This window comes from Populus euphratica, unplaced genomic scaffold (assembly GCF_000495115.2).
Source record: "Populus euphratica unplaced genomic scaffold, PopEup_1.0 scaffold72.1, whole genome shotgun sequence".
Classification (NCBI taxonomy): Eukaryota; Viridiplantae; Streptophyta; class Magnoliopsida; order Malpighiales; family Salicaceae; genus Populus; species Populus euphratica.
In genome coordinates, this window is record NW_011499922.1 from 766189 (window position 1) to 791520 (window position 25332).

The 25332-nt window shown below is 32.1% G+C and overlaps 2 protein-coding genes and 1 pseudogene across 2 annotated transcripts; 2 read left to right on the plus strand and 1 right to left on the minus strand.

Annotated features, from left to right (window-relative positions):
* Positions 1-7332: 7332 nt before the first annotated feature.
* LOC105135269 (uncharacterized) lies at positions 7333-8573 on the minus strand (annotated as a pseudogene).
* A 4832-nt stretch (positions 8574-13405) lies between these two features.
* LOC105135270 (probable receptor-like protein kinase At5g24010) lies at positions 13406-16385 on the plus strand. Its single transcript, XM_011040073.1, has one exon. It carries the CDS (start codon positions 13558-13560, stop codon positions 16093-16095), a length of 2538 nt encoding a protein of 845 aa, XP_011038375.1. The 5' UTR covers positions 13406-13557; the 3' UTR covers positions 16096-16385.
* A 3956-nt stretch (positions 16386-20341) lies between these two features.
* LOC105135271 (uncharacterized) lies at positions 20342-23879 on the plus strand. The gene is made up of 4 exons (XM_011040074.1): positions 20342-20803; positions 21724-21985; positions 22668-22735; positions 23424-23879. Exons 1-4 carry the CDS (start codon positions 20669-20671, stop codon positions 23745-23747), a joined length of 789 nt encoding a protein of 262 aa, XP_011038376.1. The 5' UTR covers positions 20342-20668; the 3' UTR covers positions 23748-23879.
* The last annotated feature ends 1453 nt before the right edge of the window (positions 23880-25332 follow it).

Here is a 25332-nt window from a genome sequence, read left to right on the forward strand (position 1 = left end):
AAAGGGAGAAAAGATGAGGCGGTGTTGATTATCCGAATGCAGAACGATCTTGGATCAATTTGTTTCAATTCTATGCATTAACTATTTCCTAAAATGTTGGGAAATTATTGATGTCATATGCTTAAATGAATAATGACCGAGCATTTCCGGTGGTTTTGTAGTATTATAACCATCAATTTTATCTTAAATCAATAAATAAAAGAGAATAATTAATATACAAAGTTGAAAATAAACTGAGATTTAAATTATTTGAACGGAATTGAAATTTAATTATTAAATCCAATATAGTAGTGAGGTCATTGAAGTCTTACAATCCAATCAAGATCCTAGAACTTCTTTCTCCCAAGAAACTTTAAAAATTAAGTTAAAAGTGAAGAGTGTTAAGAATAATATATAAAATAAAAATTAATCAATCGATAATTATAAAAATCAACTTTTAAAAAAATGTTAGAACTCAATTATCAAATTCAATATATAATATAACCATACATAGCCCAATAAAAGTTCGAAATTAACTGAATGCAAGTCTTAGGCTTTAAGCTCGTCATAAGCACGAGCCGATCGAGTTTGAACCTCTCTAAACTTGGGATGAGTTGAGCTCGAACATATTAAAACGTGACTCTATTCATTTGCAGCACAATATGTCCCTGTCCAACGCGAGAGAGGAACCTCCCCATGCATGGCGATATTTAATGAAAGAGTTCGCAGGCTTTTTTATTTCTTATTTCACACTTAACTAGTTAATACATTGGCGATAACATGTCATGAAAGTCCACAAATAATTTGAAATACATCCCAAGCCACGACACTTTAAGGGGAAAAAAATAAATAAATATATTTTGCCGCGGAGAAGCACGGGTAACTATTGATGATAATCATAAAACATGTCATAATGCCAATGTGACACCCACTGTGTATACTGTGATGATTAAAGATAAAAAAAAAAAAAAAAAAAAAACTATTTAGCATGTAGTTAAATAGTAAAAACTTGAGATTACAAAACTGTAATCTTAGATTTAATTTTTATTATACTGTGTAATGATTAAAGATAAATAAAAATAAAAACTATTTAGTATATAGTTAAATAGTAAAAACTTGAGATTACGAAACTGTAATCTTAGATTTAATTTTTATTATTATTAATATATAATAGTTACTAAAAATTTATATAACTATTAACTTTGACGCTTGTAAAATTAATTAAAATATACTTAAATTAACTTGAATATATTTATGAATACAAGGTAAATAAATAAAAAAGGGAAACCATTTTCATTCGGTTATGATACGATTGACAAAGGAAATTTTTGGCTGACTGGCACGTGTCCTATCTCAGCAGCAGTCCATTTTTCTTCCACTGCCAGCTGATGTGCCATGCTCATTTTGGGTGGTTGGTAAAAAAAAAAAAAAAAATTAAGATGAAAAATGATGGTTCTATGGACCAGCCCATCAGACCAGCGAGTCCAGAGGACACCAACCCGTTATCCTTCCACTGCCAAGAGCGAGAGGTGATCGCTGCTCTGTGAAACCAGCCTCACGCTGTGCCCTCAACTCTAGGAGCCCAGACACCCATGTCTTCACGCGGATGCCTTGGCTCAACTCTTAGCTTGGAACGGGCGGGTCAGATAACAGCCAAGCTGAACCCGACCTTACAGGCATGGTCAACGTCCCACCACTTTAAAGCCCCCACTCGGCTTACAAGCTCGCGCTACAGAGCTCAGCTGGTTAGCTCGTGTCAAAGTTAGGTATGTACGATTCAAATATTGTTCCTTTCTTTCCGATGTGGGATGTTCCTCTCTTATGAAGCTTCAGTGAGCAATATCTGTGGCATAAAAAAAGTAACAGATTGAGGACGGAGAGGATTCTCCACTTCCGATGGAGAATTTTGCACTAGGTAAACAAGGAGAGAAATTAAGTACATCATGAAATCACTACCGAAGTCAAGGCATATTTGGTTTTTTTCCTTTTGTTTTCAATGTTGAACGAGTAGAAGGGGTGAAAGATGATTGACTAACGAATTAAGAACAACAACTAAAATAAAAATCATGAAGCTTGATGGCTGTAGAAAAACAACTCAAAATAGCTCTAGCGCTTTAATGTCTAATAACAAACAAAAAGCTCAAATCTTGTAAGCACATATGATCAGTGTGAACGTAAGAGAGTAACCATGTTTTTATCAGAAGTTGCACAGGCCAATCTTAAAAAAAGAAGAAGTAAAAACACAGATGAGGAAAACAAACCGATGGTTTTATTCGAATTACAACACCCAAATATCTATTACTATGTCCAGAATCAAATTAAGGCATGCTCTTAGATGGTACGTTGTCCATCAACCCACCTCAGGTGGGTCGAAAAACCTTATCTTGTTAATTGGCTACGTACGTTATCTTTTAAGAGTTGGTTTTATTCAATACTTAAAGGGAGACGTTTTCATTGATGAACAAAATGAAGTGTGGTTAGGTGCCGTTTAGTATCAAGTATCATGGCTGCGAGTGAAGTTTATTTATAATTACAAATATTATTGTTTGGTAATCTTTTAATACAATTTAGCACCAGTAGATTCCACCCTTAACTGTGGCACAACCACAGATTTACAAGAAGCAGTTTGTTGCTTTTTTTTGTGATAAAAAAACCCATAAACAATAAAGTATGTTCTATTGTTCACTTAAACAGTGGAGCTATACTTTATTATTCTGGCCGAATCGATCTAGTTCAATGCTAAAAATACATTGAACCACGTTCAATCTAACAAAATAAAAAAATATTTTTTTATTTTTAATTATATTTTATTTTGAAAACTAATTTTAAACATTATTAAGTGACTACATAAATTAGACGGAGATTACTTGATAACTCTGTATTTATAAAATTTATGCGCAATCTTAATTGTGCTCTCAAGAAATTTGTGAAAATTATAGTTCTTGTCGGATGTATTTCATATGTGATGAAATTGTAAACAATTTAATGAAATAATAAAAAATATTTTATATAAAATATTATTTATTTCATGATTTAATAGCAATAGTTAAAGAATGAATTACTAACAACCTTTAATCACTTTGATCTAGTAATAGTTAAAGGATGAATAGCAATAGTTAAAGGATGAATCACTTTGATCTAGTACTATCTTCCTTTCGGATATAATTACTAGAAGGTATAATTTGTAAAATTATGGATTTTAATGTGTCAAACATAAACTAGTGTTTGTAATCTTCATCCTACTACAACTATTGTTTTATCTTTTCCTTTTGAAATGGTTTTTCGTCCATTTAATAGCCGGTTTAATAAATTTTCTTGATTTTTATAAATATCATATATAAAAAAAATTAGCTTGAATTGGTTTGAGGAGTACTTAAAACTTGTTTGGTAATGTAGTTATGATTGTTTTGGATATAATTACTTACCAAAAAAAAAATGTAGTTATAATTGTTTTTTAAAGTATTTTTTATTTAAAAATACATTGAAATAATATTTTTTAATTTTAATTTTAATATCAATACATTAAAATGATATAATAAATTTATACAAATATATATGTTTTTAAAACTTGATATAGAAATAAACTAAGAGTGAGCTTAGATAAGCTTAATTTATTAAGATATTGTTTTTTAAAGTGTTTCTTTTAAATGAATTAAAATAATATTTTTTTATGATATCAGCGTATCAAAACAATTCAAAAATATTAAAAAAAGTATTAAAACAATTCAAAAATATTAAAAAAATAATTTAAAGCAAAAAAAAATTTAGATTTTAATAAAAATATATTCAACTTTAATACCAAATAAGGTTTAACTCGGCTGAGTAACAAGCTCATTTAAAGACTTGAAAATGAAATACATTTGTAAGCTTGTGAAAACTAAGTTGTATAAAATTTTATAAAATAGACTAATTTAATAGTTAGTATGTGTGTGTATTATATGATAGAGTGAAAAAAAATATAAATATGTTTCGTTTAAGAATCCGTGAAATACATTATATATGCTTTTAGGGATTTTATGATATTGTAATTATATAAGATTTTCACAACTATATTAAAGTTTAAGCCTGATTTGTTTATAAATACATTAAGCAAGTTGAACGAGTTGAGTTCCCACCGAACTTAAGCCTTGTGCTTTAAACTTGTCATGAACACGAACCGAGTTTAAATCTTTGTGAACTCAATAAGCTACGCTCGAACGCATCAAAACTCAACTCAATTCATTAATTTATAGCAGTGTTACATATCTACCTATCAAACGACGAGAGAGAATTAATCAACGAAATGGTTCAAAGACCTTTATTTTCTTATTCTTAATTCATTATTAATACATCAGGGCGGATCACAAGCAAATCTCATGAAAATCCATACATAACAAGCCACAACACTTGCAAAAAACAAAAAAAAAAACACAAATAGAAAAGGATAGCTCAGACCCGAGAATTAAACACGACATCCCACCAAGTTTCTTAAACCTTCTCCGCCCATTTTCACTTATCAGCGCAGATTCCATATGGTACTGCGCAAATACCACAACAAACGATAGATAGATAGCATGGGTATCCAGTAGGGATACATTCATCCCCTTTACCCACCGAAAGGATGTCTGAGAGTGGAACTTGCCTCACAGCAACTGTGGAATGAGGAACAGTGGCCACTACGAGCAAGACCACCATGAGAAGCAAACCAACCTTCTTGCACTCCATGATCTCTCCACTCTCAATCAATTATGTGAGGAACAGTGGCGTGGCCACTACGAGCAAGCCCACCATGAGAAGCAACCCAACCTCCTTGCCCTCCATGATCTCTCCACTCTCAATCAATTATATATTATTGCATGCGTGATACCTCTTGGAGAGGCTGCGTTTTATAGTGGTTGGAATCATGCAAAGGCCATATCTTCCTCATTAATAATTGCAAGGTCACTTGTGGTGGGAAAAAGACCACATCTTTAGTTTCTTTTTATTTCTCACGTAAAATAAGACTCCATGAACATCTTCTTTTTGTCAGAGTATAATCACTCAACGAGCCAACTTCACGTAAAATAGGTCTCTTGTTTACCCAAGATAAGCATGTGTATAATTTTTATTTTTTTATTTTTTTGCAATGGAATTTATTATTTAAAAAAATAGATTAATATGATAGCAGAGTATTTGTTTTTCTTCACGTGTATTCCCTATTGAGTTCAAATTGCTAAGTAAAACATTAAGATATAATTTATTTATTATGATATATCTCATATCTTAGTGCTATCATTTCATTCGATAGGATAATAATATTATATCCAAAAAAAATTATATCAATCTTGACATTTGGGTACAATCCTAACATGAAAATTTATATATTTTTTCTTCCAATGATTACAACACTCGAATTTCTCTTACTCAGTCCACGTTCAAATTAAGGCATGCTCTTAAATGGAATGTTGCCATCAATCCACGTAAGGTGGGGACGAACATAATCTTCTGGAGATTGTGGGATAACATTATCCATTGGTTGCATGAATCATACCTCTATTCAAGGAGGTGCAATGATAAGGGATGTTCGTCTTTGATGATTGCATGCATGTCCTGTTTAAGCATTCCATGTTATCATTTTCATATAATTCGATTACAATTGTTAGTAAATAATACAATTTTTAGGAATTTACTAAAATTCTTAAATTAAAATAATTGCTTGACTTACTTAATAGTTAAAATTCTTAAATTAAAATAATTGCTTGATATAATATAAAAAGTTTATTAACCAAATAGCTGCGACCTCTTCTTATCATATAATTTAACATAAAGTAATGACTGCTCTAAGAAATTCTTAAATCTTCACCTATCTCTTAGGAACTAATATAAGATTATAATTAAAGCTTCAACTAACATTTTAATCTTAATTTGAAGTCAAGATGATATCTTGTTACACATGATAATTGAGTAGCATGGTCAAGATGAGTAATGATAAATTATTTTGTTTTATTTTGTTTTGTTTTATTTGTTTTCTAAACAAAATCAAGTCATGAAAGGAAAAAAAAAAAATCAAGATTGCCCAGCAAAAGCACAAAACATTTAAAAATAAAATATCTCTTATGGATGAGGGTCAGCTCTTCATTTTGCTATAAAGCCAAGTAATTAATTATGGGCTGTCTATATATATTTAAGTTAACTGGTCCCAAGAATTAAACCGATGAGGATGGCGCCAAAGAATTAAAAAGAATCAAATATAGTTTTAAGGGATATGCTATGGAGTATAATTTTGATTTTTTGAGTACAGTAATTTTTCTTTTTCCTTTTATTTTCTACACAAAATCAAGTAATGAAAGAAAAAATAATAAAGATTTTCCAACAAAAGAACAGAATATTTCAAAATAATAAGAAAAATCACGTTTTGTTTTAATAAAACTTTCATGCCATAAGTCTCTTTCAGTTAGATGGGAGGCAGGTGCAGCTAGCTCCAGCTCCTCTGCCTTGCAAAATTACCCCCTTGGAATTCATGTCGACCTTTCATTTTGCTATAAAGCCAAATAATTCATCGTGGTCTGTCTGTTCTTAAGACAACCGGTCCCAAGAATTAAATCGATGATGATAAAAAGCTAAATAATTAAGAAGATTCAATAATAGTTTCACTGTGGATATTGATATATCAACAGTTTAAAATCTGAATTTTTTCCTAGAAATGGGGGTGATTATTACCCTGTCAACAATTAAATGTTCGTTATAAATTTAAATTATATTTTACAAGAGTAAAAAATTCAATCCTCATAAACCTTTCACAAAAAATTACCAAAATTTGAGTTTTGTTCGAACAATAGAAGCAAAGTGCGCAACATTTTAATGGAAAATTATATGTAGATCACTTAAGCTAGGTCTCTTGCATGCTTGGTCATCTTGGATAGCTCCCATTTCATAGTGGTTGTTCTATGTTGTGTTATTCCATGCTTTATCTCTCTTGGAGAGCCCCCATTAATTCATAGTGGTTGAATTAATACAAGAACCATTCCTTTCTCATCCGTATCTGTAAGAACATTATCTTTTCTGTGCAAAAGATGACCTATTGGAAACTCAAGTAGGAATAGAAGAGTTCACAAAAGTTTTTGAAAGTGTGGTACTTCGTAGTTTCTGATTGCTCGGTAAATGTTCAGCACACCTTGGCTATTTATATAGCCTAATAACACTGTCTGACAAGAGTTCTAATAAAAGAAAAATTACAACAACTGATAAAAATAATCTTAGTTTTTATTAAGATGTAACCTAAAGATGGTTGATTCAAGTCAGAACTCAAAACACCTCAAGTCAGAGACTCTAATCCTGCTAGCATCTTTCTCACTTCAAATTGGATTCTGTCGCAACATAGAAGCTTTGCTCTTCCAGACTCTCCTTTTCCTCAAGACATTGGTTTATGCCATCCCTCTACTGGCCTCTCCTTGCTTCATCCGTAACCTCCTTGCTCTGCTATACGCATTTTTCAAACGTCTTCCTTGATCCTCATCATTACCTTCCCCTTCAAGAAGATCCTTGTTCCCGAGTGTCGACTTCCGGTGTCTGACATAGTCCTTGAATTTTTCAATAGTCTTGTTCAAAGATCCCCTGGTCTTGGATGTTGTAGAATTCTTCTTCTGAGAAGTATTCTTGTTAGCTGATTCTATCACTGTGGAAACTTCAGCAGCATCAGCGTTTAGGGACCTGGGACTCAGTTTCCTTGTCCCTGTTATACAATGAGAGCTATGAACTTCATCATTAGATGATCGAGTTGCGTTTTTAGGAGGCATCTGAGAATAGGTTTCCGAGAGCAGAACCTGCTCTTAATGTTCTGAAATATTATAGCACTCAAAATAATTATTTCACTGACTCCCCAAAATCACTAAGTTCATGACGACCTCCATACCGATTTCAGCTCATTCCGCAACCTTTAAATTTGAGCCGGCTCACATCCAGGTCCTAAGGGAAGTTTGAAGAAAGCAAGAGAAATTGAATGCTGAGCAATAGGTTCAGATATCTTAATTTATGAGATCCAATAGGAAGCTAAAGCTATCAGGTTGAATTTCTTTAGGTTTGAAGCCCTAGCAGCATTGATTAGAAAGAAGGGTGTCATTTTTTGTAGTAGATCTCTTGATTCTAGCCTCGGATATTGGGGTCATGTTCCCTACTGGTAGTGGTTTCAGAACAGTAGTGATCACTGATCCGGCAGCAATAGGTAGCCTTCTTCTAGGTGGCCATGCAGATTTGTCCTCGCCAGACATATTATAATTGTTTGGAGAGTTGTGGTTTATCTTTGTCCTACCTGATGGCAGATCTTAATGGATACATTAACTTGGATTTTCATGCTAGAACAACAGACTGACTGCAGCTCTTAATGTTTCCATTTTCTTCTTGCTGAAGTGGTCTACCTTCAGAATCTTCAGAGATTATGATCCCGTCACTATCTGTTTTCTGATTTCAAATTCGATCCTGCCGTAACATGGAAGCTCCTCCTTCTGGACACTGCTTTTCCACCAGGACACTAGTTCCTGTCGTCCCTCTGCTGCCTTCTCCTTGCTTCATCCACAGCCTACTTGCTCTGTTATACTCATTTTTCAAACGTCTTCCTTGATCCCCATCAACTTGTCAAAACCCCATCTGGCCCCATAAATACATTTTAAAATTACAGACGAGGGACATGAATCAAAAATGATAGTGAGATACTGAAAACTACTAACCGTTTTTATTTGTTGTACATAATATTAAATCAAATTATCATAAGATAAATAAATAAATAAAAAGATTTCGCCGTCTATGACAGGGTGTTTGTCTTGTCTAATTTTTTTATCTTTATAAATCAATATTTCAAGATGCGAATGTTTGTCTTTGTCCAATTTAAAAGATTTTAACTATTGTATCAGTTCCAAATGTTCCCATTCCAATATCCCCATTCTGGAATTCTTGAGTCCTTGAACGCAGCAACTGCAAACAAGATTGGAAATTGATTCTTTAAAGACAAAGAGCCCACCAATGTACAAAGAGAGACCTGCTCTCCATTCCCTGTTGCATATCGTAAAGCATCGGAGATAATTGTTGATATTGTCCTATTGAAGTCCGAAGATTTCTTTTTGATAGGAGGATTTATGGCATGATTAGAATAGATATTCCAAATAGAACAACAACTCGAGATCATATGCCAAGATGGCCAAGATTTTAAGGATTGTATAGTGGGCTTAAGAGGCTTCATGGGCTGAATAACCGAGTCAATACATGCTTGAAGTTTTTTCTCAATAGCTTTAACAGGAAGTGGACTTTTCTAGCATTAAACTACGTGTTTCTTCGTAGGGATTACACTTATGGGGTCTGGGAGTGGAAATGGCCGCATAGCAGAAGCACTAATGGCAACGAAAAGAAAGGCCACCATCCGAAGCAAACCAGCCTCCTTGCTCAACATTTACATGATCTCTCCTGCAGTTAATACTCTCCAACTACTTTATTTCCAACGACACCATTAAACCATTAATTTGTATTTTTTTTCTTTTTTAATTTTTTTTATTAATATGGGGGTACAAAAATAGATAATAACAAAAGGAGAATAGATCTCATTAATTATTTGACTAGCCTTAAGATTGCTAGTTTTCCATTAATAATTGCAAGTTGGGCACAGCCCAAACTAGGGTTTTTCAATATAATTTTTTTAGATCAGTGAAAATCAAGTACTATCTGAGTTGAGAGATAAGCTAAACCGATCTAATTAAACCCTTTTAATTAAAATGAATAAAAAATGAGACCAGCTTGAGAAATATTTCATAATTAAGTAATTTAATAAAAAAAAAGATCTGTTAAAATATTCATGTTCGTATATTATCCAAAGATGTACATGAAAATTTGAGAAATAATACTCCACGAGAGCACCTCGCATTCGAATCCATATTTGGATACCAATTTAACTCTTTTTATATTTATATTGTCATGAACATTCTCTTTGGATGATGAAAATTATGAGTAAAAACTGAGATTTTGCTTCCCTGATCCAATAAAGCGGTGTTTGTCTTTGAATGGATTAATTTTGCTATTTTAACAAACCTTGCTGTCCCTCTGCATGCTGCATCAATGGTGACTTGAGAACACCTTTTAACTTGCAAACCAAAAACAAAAGGACAAGTTCATGCCATAAATGATTTAAATGTTAAAGCTGCTTTGGAGTTTTGACTATTAATGTAGCAATGTAACACCCATAAGAGTTTAAACCATACCTAAAAAATTTGGTCTAACTTAACACGTTGATCTGCCAACATGAAACTTCGATCATATTATGCCAATGAAAAAACTAAATAAATAAATTAAATAGCATCCTTTTTATGATTTTTTTGTAAGTCTAGGTTGAACGAGTGAGCTCTAAAATCGGGTTTCTTTGACTATTATTTAAACATAATTGATTGAGAGACACCCAATTGTCAATACTATAAAGATAATTGATGGCAAATATGGTACCCATTTTTAAAATGGTATATAGGACAAACATAATATGTCGGTCAACTATCTGGTAAATTGAAGAAAATCTAAAGGATATGAGGTGTGGGATATCCTCCTTAGGAGGTTGCTAAGTGATAAAAACTCATTCTTTACACGTAATCGTTATATATTTAGTCAAAGTTAAAATCAATTGGCTACAAATAATTCCTAGCCTTACAAGACTTTAATTTAAATTGTATAATATAAAATTATTTTATAAAGTGGCATGTATATAATATAACAGTTTAGAATTTTAAATTACATTATGCTTTGGTAAATACTAATATTTAGAATCATTTCTTTATTATAATTAAATATGATTATAGTGTTTAGTTTAAATTTAATTGATAAATAAGTTAAATTTAGAAGTTTAGAAGAGATGAAATTCAATTTATTTTGTTTTATATATTACCAGCATCATATTTATTTTATTTTTCTAAATGTCTTTTAAAAAAACAGAGGTAGATAGATATTTTAGAAAAATTAATTTTAACATTAATTTTTTTCTTATTAAAATTGTAAATCAGTGTGTGTGGTTAACTTCTATTTTATTTTTGAATAATTTTTAAAAATTTAATTATTTTTAGAATTTAATTCTTATACTCAATATACAAATAATATCTGTTTTCAGCTATTTTTTTCAAATTTTTGTGTGTGTGTGTGTTATTACACTCTATTTTTTAGCTTAAATATTTTTGTTTCTAAAAATTTTTCAGATAATTCCTGCATTTTTTTCCTTAATCTTTTTTTTTAACATTTGGGTATTTTATTTATTTTCAAATATATTACAAAAAATTTAATTAACTAAATTAAAACCTTCTTCTTCTCTTCTCCACAAATACCATAAAAACAAGATTTCTAATATTTTTCAAGACAAATACATTTTTAAAATTGATTTAATAAAATTATCAAAAAATTAAAGAATATATTAATTTGATATTTTTTTCAAAAAATATATATTTTTAAAAGACACTAAAAATAAAGATTACCCATAATTAATATGATTTAATATTATAAATACTCATAGAAAAATGCAAAGCATCTAGACTACGAGAACAAGGACAAACTGGACATGTTGAGATACTGGTTAGTAACTCATTTTAATATATACATTTAAAACAAATAACAATACTGATTGAAATAAAAACAAATAAATAATATTATATTATTTATAAAGAAATTAATTGGATCATTCTTCCATTGCTAATTCATTAATCAATAATACATTTCATCAGCTCTTCCAGCATTTCTAAATATCCAATCATGATTTTTAAACATAAATAACTAAATTTTTTCTCATAAATCAACTCGACGACAACGACACAAGCTCCAGTCATGAATCAAGTTGATTAATGAAAAAAATTAAAATATATTTTTTAAAATAAAATTAATTAATTTCATATGTATTCAGGCAACTGTGATTAACAGAGGTAAATTCATGGTATCATGATGTAAGATCACAGCTCATTCGTATAATGCACCATGAAAATGACAGCCACCAAGCAAAGCAAATTCAATCCACAAGGATGCTACCACACCCACATGCTTTAGGAGCATCCAGAGAGGCCACAACTATCAAGACAATAAACACACTTGATTCCCTGGCATCCCTTTTGTCAAGGCGTGTTTTGGACACGAACGGTGAGTTGACTCGAAGACGTTTCAGTCTTCTTTTCTTTTTTAACCCTTTCTGCCCCAGCTTAAATCTATGGCTTGCGTGCGTGGTTCAACTCAGCAAGGTAACTCGGGATTTAGCTGAGGTGAAAGAAAATTCAATCTGTCAACTCATTCCTTAGTTTTGAGATTATGGGATTTCTATAATGATAGGAATTCCAAATGGATTGATGATTTCTGTCATCCACTTTGTGAAAGCTAGGGCAACTACCCCAAACTTGCTCATTGATTTCCCAAACCAATTCAATAAATGAAACCATGTTTATTCCACATAGATAATCCCCAATTTAAAATATATAAAAAATTAAGTCAGTAAATCTAAGTAATCTAAGAAGTCACTCATGACCAAACCTAATATAAAATAAACTGGTTCTATGTCAAAAATATTTTAAAAGAAATGATAAAGTTAAGAACTCTAAGATTAGATATTAAAATATTTTTTATTTTTTTTGTTTGAATGTGCATTATTTTCTTTTTATTATATTAACATTAATGTTTGGACTAATTTGTATATATCTCGACTAATTCTATATGTTTTAAAGTTAATGATTATATAAATTTTTAATGACTCTGAAATTTATAAAATTCAAACCGATAATCTCTGAAGAACAAATCCAAAATTTGATTAGTTGAATTACATCTCTTGAAGTTAATATAAATCATTTCTTATTAATACAACAAACTTCAATACTGATGTTTAAAAATATAATAGAAGTTTTTTTTTAAATATTTTTAAAATGTATTAAAATAATATTTTTTTTATTTTTTTAAAATTATTTTTAATATTAACACATTAAAAATATTCTAAAAATATAAAAATTTAATTAATTTTTTTAAATCACTTTTAAAACAAAAAAAAACCAACACTATTACACTAATAACCCGTGCTCGATTATTCATACCTTTCCATGATGGAAACCCCCCAACTCAAGACTTGACCTACTTTTTGCAAATGCCAAAACAGCATTTTGCATCCCTGAAAAAAGATCAAAAACTACTGCCAAAATAATCATTGAGGGTGCACCTTCATGTCGAAGATTGGGTTCTCAAATGTCAAACATCTACTTGGGACACAGCTGATGCCTAATCTCAACCATTCACATATGGCATGCCGATGTACAGGGGCGGAGCCAGGCATATTTTACAGGGGAGGCCAAAATTAATATAATAATATATATTATTAAAAAACTTATTTATTTAAATTAAAAAATATTAAAAAATTAAAATGTTTTGCAGGGGCCCGGGCCCCTGCTTGCCCTCCCCTGGTTCCGCCCCTGCCGATGTATATGTCAAAGTTCACATGTACATGTTGCCTTGGACATGACAAAATAAACAGTAGGATGACAGCAATCCTTAAAGTCAAGTTTTTGGGGACTCTGTTCTTACACAGGCAAATCTATCTTCTACAGTTCACCATTATGTACTCTTCAGTCTCCAAATCCTAGAATGTCTCTTTCTTTATTTTTTTCCTCTCTCTTGATGAACCCCAGGAAACCTCCTTCAATGGAAGCCAACACCCTTCTTCTTCTCTCCCTAGCACTGCTTTCTCTCATCTGTTTCTCCACCTCTTTCAGTCCCACTGACAACTTACTCGTCAATTGTGGCTCAAACACCAACACCTCCTTCACTTCTACAGATAGCAGAATCTTTGTGTCTGATTCCACTAAACAAGGTCCAGTCTCTCTCTCAAAAGGCCAGTCCATTTCACTCAAGAACCAAAACCCATCTCCAAACTCACCGACTTTGTACAGCACAGCTAGAGTTTTCACTACTGCTTCAAGCTACCAGTTCAATATTAAGAGAAATGGGACTCACTTGGTACGATTTCATTTCTCTCCATTTAAAGCTCAAGGCTTTGATTTATCAACTGCAAAGTTTAGTATTTTAGTAAATGGGAATTTGCTATTGAGTGATTTTAGTACCAAAGTTGTTGTGCTTAAAGAGTACGTATTTAGAGTTGATAGTAATGCTCTTGAAATTTTGTTTAGTCCTGTTTGTAAATCAAGTTTTGGATTTGTGAATGCAATTGAAGTGTTTTCAGCTCCTAAGGATTTTATTCTTGATGAGGGAGCTAAATTGGTTAGTGCAAATGGAATTGAAGTGTACAAGAATCTTTCTTCACACGTTTTAGAGACAATTCATAGGATTAATGTTGGTGGTTCAAAATTGGTGCCTTTCAATGATACTTTGTGGAGAACCTGGATTCCTGATGACGATTTTCTTGTTTTGAAATCTGCTGCTAAACGCGCAGTCACCACTCATGTTCCTAATTATCAGAGTGGCGGTGCTAGTAGGGAGATTGCACCCGAAAATGTATATATGACTGCACAGCAGATGAACAAGGATAATAACCCATTGCAGTCAAGATTTAATATCACATGGAATTTTCCTGTGGGTTCTGGTGGGGTTCGGCACTTGGTTCGATTACATTTCTGTGATATTGTTAGTACTTCACTGAATCAGTTGTACTTTGATGTGTACCTAAACGGTTACTCTGCCTACAATGATCTTGATTTGTCATCCCTTACATTCCATGTACTTTCATCACCAATGTACTTTGACTTTATTGTGGATTCTAATGATCTGGGGGCTGTGCAAGTGAGTATTGGACCTTCGGCTGTTAGTAGTCTTATGAAGGTCAACGCCATTTTGAATGGGGTGGAGATCATGAAGATGGTAAATCCTTCTCATTTGCGTAATGAATCCAAGAAGAGAACGGTTTGGATTGTGGCGGCTTCAAGTATAGGAGGCTTTGTTCTATGTTTGGCTGTCTTTGTAGTTATACTAGCATGTAAATGCAAGAAGAAGAAGCCGAAACCAACGCGAGTAGAAAGTGCAGGTTGGACACCCTTACGTGTATATGGAGGTAGCACGCATAGTAGAATGTCTGAAGTGACTGTCAATGAATATCGAAGCTTGAAGATCCCCTTTGCCGATGTACAGTTGGCAACCAACAATTTTGATAACAGTCTGATAATTGGTTCTGGTGGATTTGGTATGGTTTTCAAAGGGGTTCTTAAAGACAACACCAAGGTTGCTGTAAAGAGGGGTGTGCCAGGATCCAGGCAAGGACTCCCAGAATTCCAAACTGAAATAACAGTTTTGTCTAAGATACGCCACCGCCATCTCGTTTCCCTCGTTGGGTATTGTGAAGAACAGGCAGAAATGATCCTTGTTTATGAGTACATGGAAAAGGGGCCATTGAAGAAGCATTTGTATGGCCCAGGGTGTTCTCATCTTTCTTGGAAGCAAAGGCTTGAGATTTGCATTGGTGCAGCGAGAGGTCTTCACTACCTGCATACAGGTTCTGCCCAAGGCATTATCCATCGTGACATCAAATCTACGAATATTTTGCTTGATGAAAATTACGTGGCCAAGGTTGCTGATTTCGGTCTTTCACGATCTGGCCCATGTCTGGACGAGACTCATGTAAGTACTGGTGTAAAAGGCAGCTTTGGATATCTTGATCCAGAGTACTTCCGAAGACAGCAGCTTACTGATAAATCAGATGTTTATTCATTTGGAGTTGTGCTTCTTGAAGTTCTTTGCGCTAGGCCCGCTGTTGATCCATTGCTTGCCAGGGAGCAGGTGAATTTAGCAGAGTGGGCAATGCAATGGCAGAAGAAGGGCATACTCGAGCAAATTATCGATCCTCATCTCATGGGACAAATAAAGCAAAACTCTCTGAAGAAATTCGGAGAGACAGCAGAGAAATGCTTGGCTGACTATGGTGTCGATAGGCCAAGCATGGGCGACGTGTTATGGAATTTGGAGTATGCACTTCAACTTCAAGAATCTGATTCTAAATCATCACGAGAACCACGTGACGACAGCAATGCAAATGCAGCAGAGCTCACAACACCTAGAATAGCTCCCCAAGCTCCATCAATCAACACAGAGACTGAAACCGACAGTGGTGATGGTCCTTCAGAGATTAGAAACAGCCAAGTTTTTTCACAGTTGATGACCAATGATGGCAGATAGTTCTTTTGATTCTTACGTTGACATAAACAATCTACATTATGGGGATTATTTCAAAGTCACTGCACTATACCATGCCTCAAAAGTTCTCCCAGACATAATTCCATAGGTACATTAGAGACCCCTCCGCTTACCTTTAGTTTTCTCTATTTATACTTTTATGCTGTTTTTTTTCTTGATTTCATAGTGAATTTAAATGGATCTAGGTTATATATTAGTCCCTTGAGGTTAATATTTCTGCTGTATTTTAATCGTATGCTGCTAAATTGATGCTATATACAGGTCAACTGAATATTGGAACTATGTGTAAGGGCTTTGTTATAGCCTTGTTCTGTGCAGTGTGCTTAGCCACTCTGGATTCTATCTTCACCACTACCTCTGTTATGTGGATGTCGTTGTAAGGCATAAGATAGCTTGTGGATGTTTTGAGTGGGAATGAGAAATAAAGTAGCTTTAGTCAAGAGAGTAATCTTGTTTTTTTTTAAAATGTTTTTTATTTTAAAACATATTAAAATAGTATTTTTTTATTTTAAAAAAATTATTTTTGATATTAATATATTAAAATAATTTGAAATTAAAAAAAAATATTAATTTGAAGAAAAAAATAAAATAAAATTTCTTTTTTTTAAATGCAATTTCAAACTGTAATCTCATAGGATTCAATAGTAGCAAAAACATTTTATTTATAGGTATGTTTGATTTTGTTATTTTAAAGTGTTTTTTAATTTATTTTTTATTTTAAATTAATATTTTTTTATTTTTTTAGATTATTTTAATATGTTTTAGAGTAAATAGTAATTACATGGTTTTGTTTTTGCTGCTTTGCCAAACGGTTACCCATGGACTGCAGGTCCGATGCAGCGGCACATGACCACAGCTGTGCTGGTTCAGGCCTGAAGGAATGATACTGTATAATCCTTTTCCAATTTAGGAATGTAAAATTTGGTTGCGTTGTCCAGCTGCATGATGCTGATTCGCTCAAGTTCATGATTAAAGAACTGAAAAAATCAAAGATTGATTGTTGGGCCCCCCACATGTATATTTCCATCTAGAGGGTTCTTGTGGACGGTTCAGCCTCAAACTAATTATTAATTAGCCCATAAGTCAATTATGAAGCAAACAAAGCTGGCAATCACTTGCCTCTGTCACCATGATAAATTCCTGACATCATGGTATTGGACATTTCCTAGCTCACGCTGTCAGGATACAGCGAGGATCAACGAGAATGGAAGTAGTGTTTTGTGTTGATTGCTAGCAAGCGCATGGACTCGGCTCACTGTGAGCTCATGGCCATGGGCAAGGCAAGGAGTCATCTTTTCTCTGTCGTGATATTAATCAAACCCTAAGAATTAGTTTTTTTATTAAAAAATAATTTTTTTAAAAAAATTATATTTTGAGAAAGTAAACTTTAAGAAAATAATTTTTTTTAATATTTGGTAGTGTAATGAAAAATAAATTAAAAAATACTTTATAATATTTGATTATATCATAAAAAATAAGTTAAAAAATATCTTATTAATGTTTTATTTTTTTAAGTTTATTAAAATAATGAGAAATAAATCTTATAAGTTAAAAAGTTGAATTAAAACGAAATTGAAAAAAAATATAATTTTATAAATTATCTCAAATAAAATAAATAATAATCAAAACAGTAGAGATCAAATCTAAAAAATAAAAAATAAAAGATGAAGAAATTAAAATAGTAATAATTAATATTTTATAAATTATTTGAAATAAAATAAATAACAATCAAAAGAATGAGAATCAAATTTGATAAATAAAAATTTTTAATAAAAAAATAACAATTACAAACATGAGGATCAAAGTTAATATAAAAATTAAATTTTAAAAGATGAAATTAAAAAATAAATATTTAAAACTATATATATATATAAAGCAATAAAAAATTTAAGGAATGAATTTGATATAATCAATAAATAATATAATATTTCTAAATTTTTCAGAACTTCTAAAAAATAATTCAATTTTTTTAGAAAAATACTTTTACTAAAAATGTTATCAAATTTTTTTGATTATAAAATATTGTTTATTAATCAATTTTTTTAATAACAAATAAATTAAATAAAAAATAAAAAAAATCACTTTTTAAAAATCACTTTTAAAAAATGAAACATAGCCCAGGAGAGTCATAATTCTTCACAGCCAGCGATAAGGTAAGGTGTCATCTTCCTTGTGCCAAAACTTGAAAAAGTAGCCATGGCAATACTTTTTTGAGAGTAAGATTATTACAGCACATGATATCTAATGATCATTTTGACCATCAAATATTTTGATTGGATGGATCTTCCCCCTTGCATCTCACTTCATTTCACTCCGAAGTCCAAACATGGCAATGAGAGGTGTTTTCCCTTTCCATCACAATCACATAATATAACTCTGACTGTATAATTTAGACAAACCCTCTTGTCTGATTAACAATACTTTGTCTAAAATTCAAAAGGTTGGATTGATAATTAAGAAAGTCGGTCTCTTTTCTTTTTAATTATTAGCAAAGTTATTAAACTCACATCAAGCCTGGAATTAAAAGTTAAATAGTTTAAAATGATGTTGTTTGAAACTCATAAAATAATTAAAATAATATATTTTAATTTTTTAAAAATAAATATAATAAAATTTAAATAAAAATCAATTAGCATGATTGATCTAATAGGTCAAACAAGTATTACCAAGTCAGATATTACTTGATTTAATTTAAAATATAGTTTGGACTCAATTTAAAATTGATAAATAAAAAAATTAACTTGTGAAATTAATATTATAAAATAATGGGTAATAAGATCTAAATTTCATATGAATTACTAAAAAATATAAGAAATATGATGATTATGGATACTACAATTTCAATAATGACTTAAGAATATCTATTTTTAAAATAAAAAATATCTATTTAAACGAGTATATTAATATACCCATGCTTGTTTGTTTTCTTTTCCAGAAAACAAACAAATATGAGTATATTAACAAACCCTCTTGTTTGATTAAGAACATCTTGTCTAATTCCCCTCGTATCAAAATTAAACAACTAAAAAGGTTGGATTGATAATTAAGAAAGTTGGTCTCTATTTTGTTTTTAGTTCTTAGCAAAGTTATCAAATCTGATTTGAGTTTTAATTAGTTTAAAATATTATTATTTTAAGATTTTTTTTTAAAAATAAAATAATACCTTTCAATTTTTTTTAAATCAAATAAGATTATGATTAGACTTGGATTGACTTATTGGATTTAATTAGATATAACCAATCAAAAATCATCTATCTTGAATTAGGTTTAGAATTGGTTAATAAATTAATTAACTTGTCATATCAACATCATAAAATAGTGGCTAATAAGATGACTGTGAATCCTAAGATTTAAATATTGACTTAAGGATATCTATTCTTAAAATAAAAGATATTTATTTAAATGGGTATATAATATACCCATGCTTGTTTGTTTTCTTTTCCAAAACCAAACAAATAGGAGTATATTATATTAGCAGACCCATTTAACTATATATTCTTATATTTGTTAGATGCTGCTGCCTTTATAACGAGTTATTTTTTTCACTGTATAGTTGAATATTCATTAAAAAAAAATTGTGAATAACAAATTTTACCCTAAAAAACTACCAATTTCATATTCTTTTCCATTCTTTAATTAATTTGATTGTTAAAAATGTTTATTGTCTTTCTAATTATATTCATTAATTAACATATCATTATGAACTTCATTCAATATCCTTTTCAATTCACAATAATAAAAACAAAAATACACTTTTTTATTATTTTACACTTTCTTAATTAAAAAAAAAAAAGAGATGAAGACCAGTTAAAATCCAAGCTAAAAGAGAGGGCATTATCGTAATTAAGATAAAGACTAGCCTTTGAGGATATGATAATTGCCATTGCCATCATAGTGGGGCCCTACTTTATCCCAATCCCCACTCTTCCTAATCATTACTGAATTCTCCAGTAGTGGCAGACAGTTGTTAAATATAAAAAGAAGCCCTTCTTTTAGGGTTTAATTACAATTCTGCCAAATATTTGGGACCGATTTAACATATCCAATTCCTTTCCCTCCGGAAAAAAAAAAAAAGTTTGGATTAACTGTATATCAGTCCCCACTTATTTAGCTTCTTATCAAATCAGTCCCCGGTTAGACCTTTGACCTCTATTTATGTAGACAAAATAAAATAATGTTAAAACTTAAAAGGACTAAATTGAAGCAGAGTTTTAGTTAGGGAATAAAGTTGAAAACCCAAAAGAAAATAAAATAAAAGAAGAAAATCATGATGGTGAGGCACAATTTCTTAGATTCCCATAATCAAACTCTTCTTCCTTCATCTCTCTTCAAATAAAAAGAAAAAAAGCAATTTTTTAGCATTTCGAGGCGAAAATCTAAAAATTCCGAATTCCTCACAGCGAGAAAGAGGGAGGGAGGGACAAAATTGAATAGAAGAAGTTGAACGAGGCGGAGAGTAAGATCGAGAGAGAGTGACAGAGAGCTTTTCTGCGTGTGATTTTGGTGAAAGCAGGGTTAGAGTTTTTGGACTGGACTGGTTAAAAAGAGGGAGAGGATGACGGAGGTGATATTGCATGTATATGACGTGACAAATAGTGGATCGGAGAAGACGAACAACACTATTTTGAACATCAACAAGATCTTCAAAGACACTATTGGTCTCGGTGGCATCTTCCACAGCGCCATTCAGGTCTCTCCCTCTCTCTCTATTGTTTGTTTAATTGCAGTTGTTACGGTGGAGTTAGTATAAGATTAGAGAAATCCAGGATTAATTAAGTATTGACTGTAATGGTTTGATTTAATGCTTTGCCAGTGGAAAGTGAGATCTAGGGTTTTGGTTTTGGTTCTGGTTCCAGTACTTAAAGAAGTCATTGATTTATGGGTTGAATTATTGTGTGGCAAAATAAGCAAAAAGTTTTGAACTTTGTTGGAATTTTTATTTTTAATTGAGAGAGCTAGTTACTGTTTTCGGGTCCCTGCCATTTATATGGTGGATTATTGGTGTTTTGAGGTCTCTGTGTTGATAGAACTAGAAGTCTTGTCATTCAAGATCTGGAAGTTTCAGCTGTGCTGTAAATTGGGTTTGCCTTGAACAATAATTATTTGACTGTTGAAGAGATTAAAGTCAAGCTGGGATGGGGGGAGGGGATTTGTTTTGACATGCAATATGTGGAGGGGGCATTTTTTCATAATCATGATTTTATGTTTTTTTGCTGCTTCCTTTCGATGTAGTTCAGTTTTCTGACTCAGCATTGTAAACGGATTTGTCTCGTTGATTAAGTTTTAGTTAAAGTTTCCTAGTATCAGTGGAGTTGTTTATGGAAAACCACAAGCTTGTGCACAGACTGAGTCCGCTGATGTCTTGTGCTGCAGTGTGACGAAGCTCTGTTATCTATAGTTTCCAAACTGAATTATGCAGTAAGGTGACTAGATATAGACAAATGAACTCATGTCTTAAACTAGATACTGAGCTCTTATATTTTAATACTATGTTACACCTTTTACTTTCTTGTTGGTATTTTTTATTTTCAGGCTGTTTCCATTATGCTCTTCAGATGAAGTGAATATATGACTTGAGGGTAATAGGTCTGTTTCTCTTATGCATGTCAGGTATATGGAGAAGATGAATGGTCTTTTGGGTTTTGTGAACATGGAACTGGAGTTTTTAGCTGCCCTTCCGGAAAGAATCCAATGTATACATACCGTGAGAGAATTGTACTAGGAAAAACCAGCTTTTCAATCTTTAAGGTGAATCAGATCTTGCGGGAACTTAGTAGAGAATGGCCTGGAAGTGACTATGACTTGTTGGCCAAGAACTGTAATCACTTCTGTGATGAATTTTGTGAAAGGCTTGGTGTGCCAAAACTTCCAGGTAAGAGTCTTTTTTCTGAGAAGAATATCTAAAACTTGAATCTTGATAATGTGGCTGGCTATTGAGTGTGATTGGTGTGCTCTGCTTGTATACTGGAACACTGTTTTCTTTCTGAATGTAATTGTCCAGTAGACTCAGATTCATGATCAAGAAATAGAGTATGTGGAGATCTTTTATGTGTATTTTTCATGCTTTCAGATGTCCTCTTGAGTTTGACAATGTCCTTAAACCTGGCAAGATTTTTCCCTCGCCCATTCTCCCTCCCATCCTCCATGAAATCAGTGTGGAAAGGCTTCCTTATCCAAAAATCCTTTAAAGTTTCTTGGCTAAGCACCTGCCTTATTAACCTTAGAGTCTGAGGAAGTATGTAATTATGGAAGATCACAAAAAAGAGTCATTCTGCATTTTGTGCTCTACTCTGCCTTAGGGTGGGCTGGGCTCCGTTTCTTCATAGTGCTGCTCCATCCCACTTGGCCACTGGTCCTGCATTTTTAGTTGTAAACTACGGCTCCTTTGCCAATAATAAAGTAAATTTTGCCTATGAATTATAAGATTAGCCCTTGTTTCTTTGGGTTTGTAACCGTTTTTCACCTTTTTCAACTTAAGAAACAAACTTGTTGTGCCAGCACTTTTTACTTTTGCAATATTCCTGAAGTGGATGTTCCTGTGATTTGTCTGACAGGTTGGGTCAATCGATTTGCCAATGCTGGTGATGCTGCCATGGAAATAGCAGGAAATACAGCTTTCCGGGTGAGATGTTCTACTGTATTTCTTTTTTTTTCTTTCCCAGGATTGTATCCCACACTTGAGTTGATTACCACTGTCAACTTCAAGTAATTAGTACTCTCCACGTGCACTCACTGGAGCTATAGAGACCCGAAGTCCATATTCTTGTACCCTCCACACAAAATTCATAACAGGTGGAAATTCATTAATGCTTGTTTGTTTGCATGTGAAGTGCAATCTGTGTTGTGCTTCACTTTCCCATATTTTAGTGCTTTTCCCTGTTTATTTTTTTTCTAAAGTTATTTTTTAGGATTTTTCTGTGTATGAAATCATTGAGGATGTGAACGTAGTTCTTAGCGCTTATCAAACATGCAGTATAATCTTCTGCTTCAAACAATAGTACAGAAGATTGTGAATTAAATCTGCACCAATGAAATCACCCACAGTGCATCCATTATATTTTCTTTGGTTCATCCCATTTTTTACTGGTGGCTTCATGTTCTGTGGTCACCGATTCAAAATGGCCTGAAAGTGGTGATTAATCTGATATTTTGAACTGAAAGTGGTGATTAATCAGATTGGAACGTGGATGTTTGATCACCAAAAAGAAAAGGAATTAGTTTGATTTTCATATGAACTGATAGAGGCTTCAGAGCTTGCCTATCGTGATTAGCTTTCCCCTAATCCCTAAATGTGTGGTTGGTAATTTCAGTTTAGACAAGCCAAGACTGAGATTGTATCCGCCAGCAAAGTTGCATATAGATTCCTTGTGGGTGTGACTTCCAGCAATGGATCTGCTCCCGAGTCCCCAGCAAACTCAAACACAGGAGTCCCTAGATTCCAAGCGTCCTGGTTTAAAAACCTCATCACGAATGGTGCCAAACCTAGTAGCACAGAAGTTGCTGATCAGGATGAAGATGTACTGCTTCAGCGGCAACTCAGTAAGCAAGGATCAGATCAACTATCTTGGCAGAACTCACAACAAGAACCAGAGCTCCCACCACTGCATCGGAATTTTAGGCATACATCTAGCTGATCAAAGATTCATTCATTGTGTATCGATGTAAAATTGTTCATTGCTTTCCAACTGAATTGCGTTTCTGATGGTGCCTAAAAGCACCAAAGCACGTTGAAAAGATTATCAATGTGAAGTGTTTTTCTCTTATCCGCATCCATATGTCACCATTAATCCTCATGGGATCTGGACATGCTTTTCTGGTATAAAAAATACATGATCGGAGTGATCTCAACTCTCGACCTCAACCCTTGCCGGGGTTCTGTTGGGCGTCAAGACTGGGACTTCTTCCACTAAAATTTGCTGCATCCACAAGAGCTTTAATTCGAGACCACGATCACCACTCTGGCCATTCTAAGTTACTACATCATTTTCAATAAACGTAGAGCATGTTGCGTTTTTTCTTTTAATTGTTACTTGTACTGTAGGGTCGTGCTAAAATTCTTTCTTTACGTGGCATGATGTGAGGGAGGCTAGTAATTGTTGTTCCTTGAACTATAATTGTTAAACTCCATCTATTTTCGGTGGATTCATCAAAGAAATCTGTGACTTATCCGACAAAAATTCTACAAATAAAAGGATTGAAATTGACTTGTAATTTGATTTATATAATTAAACCTAGTCTGAGTTCGATAAAGTTAATATCATTAATTTTAATAAAAATAATTGATCTACATTAATTAAATAATCAAGGTTTTTTTTTCAAGTATATCTTTGGATCGGGTCTAAGATGTAGTTGAACTAGTTTCAGTATCTCCCTTCTTTTCAACCTATTTTGATTTCATACCATTTTTTTAATATAAAAAAACCTAGAGGACCTTTTTATCTTCTATCAAGATCCTCAGAGGAATCATGTTGCCTTCCAACGTGTTTTCTAACTATATGGATTGTGAAATTAGTGATTAAAAGATGGATGGTACGAGGCCATGGCAAGTTGAGTTGGAGTACTGTAGTTTAATCACAGCTTTAATAGAGATTGTTCGGTATTTGGTAATTGTTGTTTGTTAAAATATTTTTTTTAATTTGAGAATATATTAAAATAATGTTATTATTTATTTTTTAAAAATTTATTTTTCAGTAATTTAAAAATAAAAAAATCAAATTATTTTTCAAAAATATTTTTGAAATGTAAAAACAAAAATCTTACCTACAAGATTATCGATCACAATTGAATAGGTTTTTTTATTTTATTTAACTATTAGATAAATTCTCCAATCATTTTTTTTACTTGTATAAACAAATTTTCTTCTACAGGAACACCTAGGTTATGACTATATTTATTTTTGTATTTTAAAAATGCTTTTAAGAAAATTTAAATATTTTATTATTTATTTTAAATTAATATTTTTTTTGATATTTTTAAATTATTTTAAAGTATTGATATTATAAATATTTTTTAAAAAAATAAAAAAATTATTTTAATATATTTTTAAATAAAAAAAATACATTAAAAAACACTCTTAAAAAGCCGCATTTTATTCGGATTGAGAGAACTTGTTTTCGGCAACCTCTCGTCGAATTCAAACCCAAGAGAAAAGTGAAGTGCCGACATCATATACTACTATCTTGTAGTGGTGGACAGGAGGACAAGATGGAAGGAATTCAT

What these genes read in the sequence shown, in the direction of transcription:
- LOC105135270 (XM_011040073.1), top strand. Translation starts at nt 13,558, where the DNA reads ATGTCTCTTTCTTTATTTTTTTCCTCTCTCTTGATGAACCCCAGGAAA.
- LOC105135271 (XM_011040074.1), top strand. Translation starts at nt 20,669, where the DNA reads ATGACGGAGGTGATATTGCATGTATATGACGTGACAAATAGTGGATCG. An exon ending in TGGTGTGCCAAAACTTCCAG is followed by an intron (nt 21,986 to 22,667) that starts GTAAGAGTCTTT and finishes TTTGTCTGACAG; the next exon opens with GTTGGGTCAATCGATTTGCC. An exon ending in CAGGAAATACAGCTTTCCGG is followed by an intron (nt 22,736 to 23,423) that starts GTGAGATGTTCT and finishes TGGTAATTTCAG; the next exon opens with TTTAGACAAGCCAAGACTGA.